This window comes from Neopelma chrysocephalum, unplaced genomic scaffold (genome assembly GCF_003984885.1).
Source record: "Neopelma chrysocephalum unplaced genomic scaffold, ASM398488v2 Primary Assembly neopelma1_125, whole genome shotgun sequence".
NCBI lineage: Eukaryota > Metazoa > Chordata > Aves > Passeriformes > Pipridae > Neopelma > Neopelma chrysocephalum.
In genome coordinates, this window is record NW_020897787.1 from 510,569 (window position 1) to 518,425 (window position 7,857).

Sequence of the window (7,857 nt, forward strand, 5' to 3'; positions counted from 1 at the left end):
CCTGGCGGCCGGGACGGCTCGTTGCAACCGCACCGGACCCTGCCCGCTCGGGGCTGCGCTGTGCGGGGATGTGCGGGGATATGCGGGCTGTGCTGGGCTGTACGGGGCTGTACAGGGCTGTACGGGGCTGTGCGGGCTGTGCTGGGATGTGCGAGGCTGTACGGGGCTGTGCGGGCTGTGCTGGGATGTGCGGGGATGTGCGGGGCTGTACGGGGATGTGCGGGCTGTGCTGGGATGTGCGGGGATGTGCGGGGCTGTACAGGGCTGTGCGGGGCTATGCGGGCTGTGCTGGAATGTGCGGGGATGTGCCGGTCTGTGTTGGGATATGGAGGACTTGACTGGGACACAGTGAGCCATACTAGGGCTGTACTGGGCCATCCTGTGTGTGCCAGGCTGTACTCGGCCGTGCTGGGACATACAGGACAGTACTGTACCACACTAGGCTGTACAGCACTGTGGTTCAGCTGTATAGAACTGTTCAGCACCATATGGAGCTATACAGGACTGTAACACACCATAATGAACTCTACAGGGCCATGTGGGGCTATACTTGGCCATAGGGAGCTGTACAGGGCTGTTCAGGACTGTATTGGGCCATACTAGGCTGTATGGAGCTGTACTTGGCCCTACAGGGCTGCACTGGGCTGTACTGGGCTGTACTGAGACGTACAGGGCAATATGGAGCTGTAAAGGGCTGTACTGGGCTGTGCTTTGCCATATAGGACTGAACAGCATCATATGAGGCCCTACAGGTCTGTACAGGGTGCTACTGGGCCACACTGGGCTCTACTGAGCCATACAGGACTGTACTGCACCATACTGGGCTGTACTGGGCCATGCAGAGTCATGTAGGGCTGTACTGGGACATAGTGATCTGTGCTTGGCCATAGGGAGCTGTACAGGGCTGTGTAGGACTGTATGGGGCCATACTGGGCTGTGTGGGGCTGCACTTGGCTGCACTGTACCACACTGGGCTGTACAGGGCTGCACTGGTCCATACAGGACTGTGTTGCTCTGCAATGCACCACACTGGGCTGTGTGGGGTCTTACTGGGCCAAAATGGGCTGTACAGGGTCGTACTGGGCTGTACATGTCCATATGGAACTGCCCTGCACCACACTGGGCTATACAAGGCTGAACTGGGCTGTACTGGACAGCACAGGGGCTGCCCTGCCCAGTTTCCCCCCAACCCCCCCTTGGGGTCTCAGTGTTGAAACCAGCACCTGGTGCACGTTCCCAGCACCCACCCTGGTGTTGGGGCACTGGGAAGGTGGGGGGGGAACTGGGGTGTCCCCTGCACACACTGGTGGGGAAGGTGGCACTGAGACTCCACCAGCGTCGTCACCCTGGCACCGGTTTCCAAAACTGGAAGGGGGGAAAACAACCCTTGGGAGAGCCCAGAGGGTTTGAGAAGGTCTGGGAGGGGTAACTGGGAGGGATTCGGAGGTACTGGGATGTACTGGGATGTGTGCTGTGCTGGGACATCAGTGCCCACAGCCTGCCTGCACTCTGCTCCCCAGGGATTTCCCAATGCCCTTCCATCCCACAGGGGCTTTCCCAAAAGCTCCATCTCCCTTCCCTACCCAGAAGCCACATCCCCATTGGGATCAGGATGTAGGGGAGGTCCCCCCTGTCCCTGCCACCCCCCAGCCCACGACGGGATGGAGAAATAGGGGCTCCAGTCTAGCAGTACTTGAATTTATTAGTAAACTGTTCTTTGGTAAATGATAAAAACGCAAGAAGAGACCAAAGGAACGAAAACAACACCCTCCCCCTCCCCCCCCCAAAAAAAATCATATAATTAAACAAACCAGGCAGATGGGTAAAAAAAAAAAAAAAAAGAGATTTCCCCCCCAAATGGGATTTTAGCGACCTACAGCAAACCCAAGAGCTGGTGGGGAAGCACTGCAGTGATGGGGGCTCCCCTGTTGTGCTTGCTTTGGGGGAGGAGGAGCGCAGGGTGCGTGTACGGGGGGGTCCTACACGGGCGGCTCGTTGCAGAGCACCATCTCCAGTTCCTTGCGGTACAGTTTGCCCCCGTCGGAGAGGTTCATGATGCTCTTCCTGTAGTTGGTGAGCTGCTGGATGTTCATCTCCTGCAAGGCACGGGGGCAGCAGTGGGGGTGGGCGTCCCATTTCTCCCCGGGGAGCATCCTCAGGCTGGGATTACACACACACACACACATCCCCCCCGGCTCCCCTGCAGCTTCCCATGAGGATGCAGGGTCAGCACCCGGACTAGCATCTCACCTGGTCCCCATGGAACATGGACACAGCGGGGTGGAAGATGCTGCTGGGAGAGGGGAGGAGGAACTAGGGGGCTCTGAGGGTGTCCCCCCTACTTACTTTCTTATTCTTCTCATAGAGGTCTTTCAAAAGTGCATCCAGCTCATTCTCGTCAATGAAGCCGTTTCCATCCTGGATAATAAGAGAGGGACATCAGCAGCAGGAAGGACACAAGCCCCGCAATTCCCCCTTGGACAGAGGTGCAGGGGGCATTGACCCATCCGAAAACACATGATTTTGGGATATTTTTTCCCAAGTTATATTTATTTGGGGATGTCTCCTGGGAGCCGTCTCCCTACCTTGTCATAGAAGGCAAAGATGGCATTGAACTCCTCCGAGGACAGCTTCATCCCCTGGGAAGTGGCAAGGGATACCAGGCCATGAGGGAGGGGATGGAGGTGTAAGCAATAGGAATGGGTTATTATTATTATTATCATTTTACCTGAAATTTCAGCAGGAAGTTTTCTTGCACAGGCAAAAGTCTGAAAAACAAGAAGGGCGGGGAAGAGCGGGAAGCAGCCAGGAAAACACACTTATTAAACCACAGTGACTTTTTTGCTCAGAAACATGAGCAAATTAAAGAGGAAAGCAGTTTTTTTTCCCCTTGGAAGCCGGAGCAGACTCTTCCTAGACGCAAGCATTTCAGGTGTGTCTTTGCCTCCCCATTGCTTCCTTCTCACCGCCCGTGACCTTACCGGGACATCTCGGAGAGGCCCAGCTTCCCGTCGCCGTTCATGTCGAACATCCGCAGCTGTGGGGACAGGAGCAGCACCCCATCAACCACTGTCTCCCCCTCCCCTGTGTCCCACCTGCCACGGGGTGGTGAGACCCTGGCGGGGGTAACAGTCCCACAGGTCCCACGTGTCCCACTTACGATGGTCTGTGTGTACTCCTGCAGCTTGGGCTCGTCGTAGGGCCGGTTCGCCTTCTTCAGCAGGTCTGACAGGAAACCCTGGGAGGAGAGGGCTTTGCTGGCTGTCCCCATCCCCAGCTCTCCCAGCGGGAACATCCCACTGGTGAGGACCCAGCTCAGCCCACCCCGTGCCCGCAGCCCACCTTGAGCTCGTTGGCCTCGATGTAGCCGCTGCGGTCGGTGTCGTACCTGCGCCAAGCCTGCGGAGGGACCACCGTGACCCTGAGTGTGGGAGTGTGAGCTTGTGTCCCCCTTCCCCTCCTGACACGTGTGTGCCCCCGTAACCCCCCGCTGGGAGCATCCCCAGCACCATCCTAATGGAGGGGGGTCATCTCACAGCTCCCACCTCGGCTCGTGGGGGCCTCGCTGGTGCCGCACGCTCTCCCTCGGGGCTGGATGCTTTTGTTCAGCCCCATGCCAAGAGTTCAAGGACTATTGTCCTTGTGCCAGTATGCAAGACCAGGCTTTAATATTTAATAACGTTTAACTGCACCCCCCAATTAAACAATAGTGCCAGCTTCCCCCCCCTCCATGCCACAGGGTGCTCTTATTTCAGCCATCGCCTTCACCTGGGGTTCATTTTCCAAGCACAGCCTCCCCACTCCCCAGGACGCTGCACATTCCTCTCCACCCCCAGCCGTGTTTTGTTCCCCATCCACAATTTCTCTCCCATATCCCTGGGTACACCCCATGCAAGGGCATAATCAGGTTGTGGGGTGGCCCAGAGCAGTGTTGGCTTCCATAATGCACACAAGCACATTCCTTGGGTACTGTGGACAAACCATGAGCGGGAATTTACAGAACAGCCCCAAATCCTTACAGCTTACCTCACCCAGAAGGTGGGATGAGACACCTGACTGTCCTGAGAGGTGCCCGAGAGGTGCCCAAGAGGTGCTGAGGACTGGGAAAACTCACCACACCCTGCCCTCCCCCCAGACTGGCACTGCCTCCCAGTCCTGAGTTAATGCCAGGAGTTTGGGAGAGACTGTGGGAGGTTTGGGCAATTCCAGCTCCCAGTGGAGCTGGGCACTGAGGATGGAATCCCACAGGGAGCCCCAGCACAGCCTGTCCCTCTCACCTCCATGAATTCCGAGCTGGACCCCACGTGCTGGCGGAAACACAGCAGGAAATTCTCCTCCGTGGGCAGGATCTGGGCCAGCTGCGGGGAACACGAGCATCAGGGAAGGAACACAAACATCAGGGGGAAACACGAACATCTGGGGGGGAACACAGCACCCCGGGGGTTGGTCAGGTCCAGCACCACTCACCTCTGCCATCTCGATTTTGCCGTCTGAATTTTTGTCGTACTTGTGCATGAACTCCTTCATCTTGTCGGCCAAGTTGTCCTTCTTTAAGTCCTGCCAGCAAGGAGAGAGGGGATGGGAGCATTTCCCTCCCCTTCCCTCCCAGAGGAGACCTGGTCGCACTCATCAGTGCCATTCCCAAAGGAGATGGGGCAGGAGGGAACAGAGGAAAGAGGGAGCAAAAGCAGGAGACGCCCTTACCACACCCGCCCCCTTCCTCGCACTTTCCAGCTCCTGGAAGAAGTTTTCCAGCTCTTTGCCTTCGATGTAGCCATTTCCTGGGGAAGGAAAAAAATGCAATAAGAATTTCCCCGTGTTGGAGGGCGGGAGGAGAGGGATGGGTGCTCCCAGGGAACACGACACTTGTTCCCTCCGCACCAGAACACGGCTCCAAGGCGACTGTGGCAGCAAAGAAATGCCAGCCAATGCTGATGCTGAGTGTTACATAAACTGGCAATGCCCAAATTTGCCCAGGTGACACATAGCCCTGGACTTGTCCCCTGCACCCACTTGCAGGGCACTGGAGACTTTGTCCATCTTGATCTTTGGTGCATTTTCTGTATCTGATGCTTCAACCGAGTGGTTTAAACCAACCTCCCATCCTGTCCGAGTGTTTCCCAAACCAGGCCTGGCTCTTCTCAACACACTGTGGGGGCCATGAGGGCAAATGGGGAGCAGACACAAGGCACTTGGCACAGCATCTCCCCCATGCCCCCGGGCACAGGATCAGCCCCAGCAGGATCAGCAGGATCAGCAGGAAGCGAAGGGGTCAGTGCAGTGCTGATCTCTCCCATTGGGAGCTCCAAAAGGTCCCTGTCCCGTGTCCCCTGCACCCCTTGCTGCTGCTATCTGTGCTGAGATGTGGTTCTTCCAGAACCTGGGATATCCACAGCCCTGCCCTGCCTGTGGGATGCTCGGTGGCAGGATGGCTCAGCCGGGGCCCAGCCACCCACGGCTCCCACGGCACTGGCCCTTGGTGGCTTTAGGGAGTGGCCACCGTGTCTCGAAGCAGCAGGGTCACACCATGGCTGGGGACAGCAGAGGACACCGGCTCCATGGTGCTGCCAGGCAAGGTGCCACTTCCCTGCCAGAAATGCTCCCTCCCACCAACATCTGGGCAAACCTGAGGGATGCTGCCCTTCCCTCTGAAGTGCCTGGCTGAGGGATAGCCAGGGCTCTTCCTTGTGGGCATTCCCCCCAAAACCGCTCCACATTTCAGCCTCTGGAGGCTTTGGACCACAGCGCCCTGTTCCGCACCGCCTTTGGCATCATCACCTGCGGGCTCCCCCGCAGCATCTTCTCCCTGCTGCAACACAGTGGCTGGGAATAACCCATCCACATCCCAGCTTGGAACACCTGGGAAAGTCCCAGAGGATCCTCCTCTTTGGTGACCACAACCCGATGGATCAGCAGCATCCTTCCCAGGAGGGGATGAGGGGCTCGGGTGATATCAGGGTGCCGCTGTGAGCCGCTGAGGTGCTTGGTGTTCCACTGCTCTTCCCAGGGGCTTTGCTTTGGCGGGCTCAGGAGAACCCCAAGCTCCTCCGAATTCAGTTGGAAAAAAAAGAAAAAAATCAGCAAAAGTTTGGAGCTAGGAAAGAGAAAAGGGCCAAGAAAAGCTGTGGCCAATAGCTTGGCTTTCTCCAAGCAGCGGCTTGGACAAGTCTGATCCGTGTCCGCAGAGCAGCAGGGTGTGGAGTGTCATGGAAAATCCCCTCCGGAGAGCCGCGGCCGGTCCATGCGGCTGCACCTCGGAGCCCCGGGGCAGCTGTGGCTGGCAAAGAGAGGACATCAGAGACATCCAAGGGGACATCCCTGGGACACGAGGAGCCTTGAGGGGAAGCGCCTCAAGGGATGGAAGCCCCATTGGAGGGGTTTAAGTGCAGGGATGAGCTTGGCTGAAGTAATCCCATCCACAGGGGAATGAACCCCACGTCCCTCCATCGGCAGAGGGGAGCTGCTGGGGCTGTTGGAGCTCCCACTTGGTGCGGCTGAGCATCGTCCTTGTCAAGGCCACCTTCTTCCCTGACGCCCGAGTCCCTCCTCTCCTGGGCACAGCCGCAGCCCCGTAGCCTTGCCCTGCCCGGGGGCCACGGGCCAAGCTGGATCCGTGCCCACCGCTGTGTTTGGGAGATGACAGAGCACATCCAAGGGCGCAGCAGGATGCGCTGCAGGGAGGCAGCTGGACACCCACGGCAGGAGCTGTGGGGTGCCACCTTCCCAACCCCTTGGTGGCTGCTCCAGTGGTGACAGGGGCTCATGCCCGTGTCCCCGGTGCTGCGGGGCTGCAGGGGGGACCCTGATGGTGCAGCCGGAGCAAGCTGAGCTCCAACTCCAGCAGCACAGCCGAGGAGGCTGCGTGACGCAGTTCCCAGGAGGGTTTTGGTCCCCAAACCTCTCTGCAGGAACGAGAGACCCAGCGAAGGGCAGGAGCTTTCCCCTGGGCTGCTCTTCCCAGCGGGCTGAGCCTCCTTCACAGCACTGCAGCGCTGAAAGAAACTATTTTCTCATAAAATGATGCTGCTTTTTGCATTTCCCCCCCCTTTCTGGGGCTGGCAGTGGTGGGAACAGGGGTGTCCTGCCCAGCTGTGATTCCGTGGGAAGGTGACATCCCCGTAGTGCACACGGTCGTTTGGCACAACAAACATCCCTGGGCAGAGGTTTTGCGGGGCTGGGGTGCAGGCGGGGAGGGACCGAGCACTCCAGACACGGAGCGATCGTTCCTCAGCCCGCGCAGGGAGCGGGACACCCGCTCTGTCGCCCCTGGCAAGGGGGTGGCCCCGCTGCTCCCCTCTCTCCAGGTGCCAAGGATGGGGCACCGCCGAGGCGCGGGGATAGAGGGGGCCGAGGGTGGGCACTGGGCAGGGAGGGGGCACCCCGGAAAGGGCAGGACCCCCAGAGCAGCACCCAGAGGTGAGAGCAGCCCTGAGCGAACCCCAGCTCTCAGGGCACTCGGGGGACGTGCCAAGGAGCCCCGGGGCACTCCGGGCTCAGCGTCCCATGGGCTGGGGGCTCCCGGTGGGGTCCGGTTCTGGGGCTCCCCCTCCTTTCCCGACGGGGAAGTCCTGGGGATCTCCTTCCCGATCCCGGAGCTTCAACCGACGGGGCTGAGCCCCAAGGGCTCTCCATCACCCCGGAGACTCTGCATCCTGAGGTCTCTCTATCCCGGGGGCTCTCCATCGCTCCAGGGGCTCTCCATCCTGAGATCTCTCTATCCCGGGGACTCTCCGTTATCCCCGGGCTGCGGCGGTGGAGACTCTACCCTCTCCTCCGGGATGTCCAGGGATTGTCCACCGCCCCCCCACTCTCCCGCCCCGCTCCCCCGGGGATGCTCAGCCCGGTGCCCTCCCCGCC

The 7,857-nt window shown here is 59.2% G+C and overlaps 1 protein-coding gene across 1 annotated transcript; it reads right to left on the bottom strand.

Annotated features, from left to right (window-relative positions):
- Positions 1 to 1,682: 1,682 nt before the first annotated feature.
- CALB2 (calbindin 2) lies at positions 1,683 to 5,799 on the bottom strand. The gene is made up of 12 exons (XM_027698262.1): positions 5,761 to 5,799; positions 5,098 to 5,149; positions 4,705 to 4,937; positions 4,468 to 4,557; positions 4,278 to 4,358; positions 3,343 to 3,399; positions 3,161 to 3,238; positions 2,982 to 3,037; positions 2,729 to 2,768; positions 2,586 to 2,639; positions 2,347 to 2,418; positions 1,683 to 2,096 (listed from the first exon to the last, which is right to left on the bottom strand). The coding sequence occupies exons 1-12, from the start codon at positions 5,797 to 5,799 to the stop codon at positions 1,980 to 1,982; spliced, it is 969 nt and encodes a 322-aa protein (XP_027554063.1). The 3' UTR covers positions 1,683 to 1,979.
- Positions 5,800 to 7,857: the final 2,058 nt, after the last annotated feature.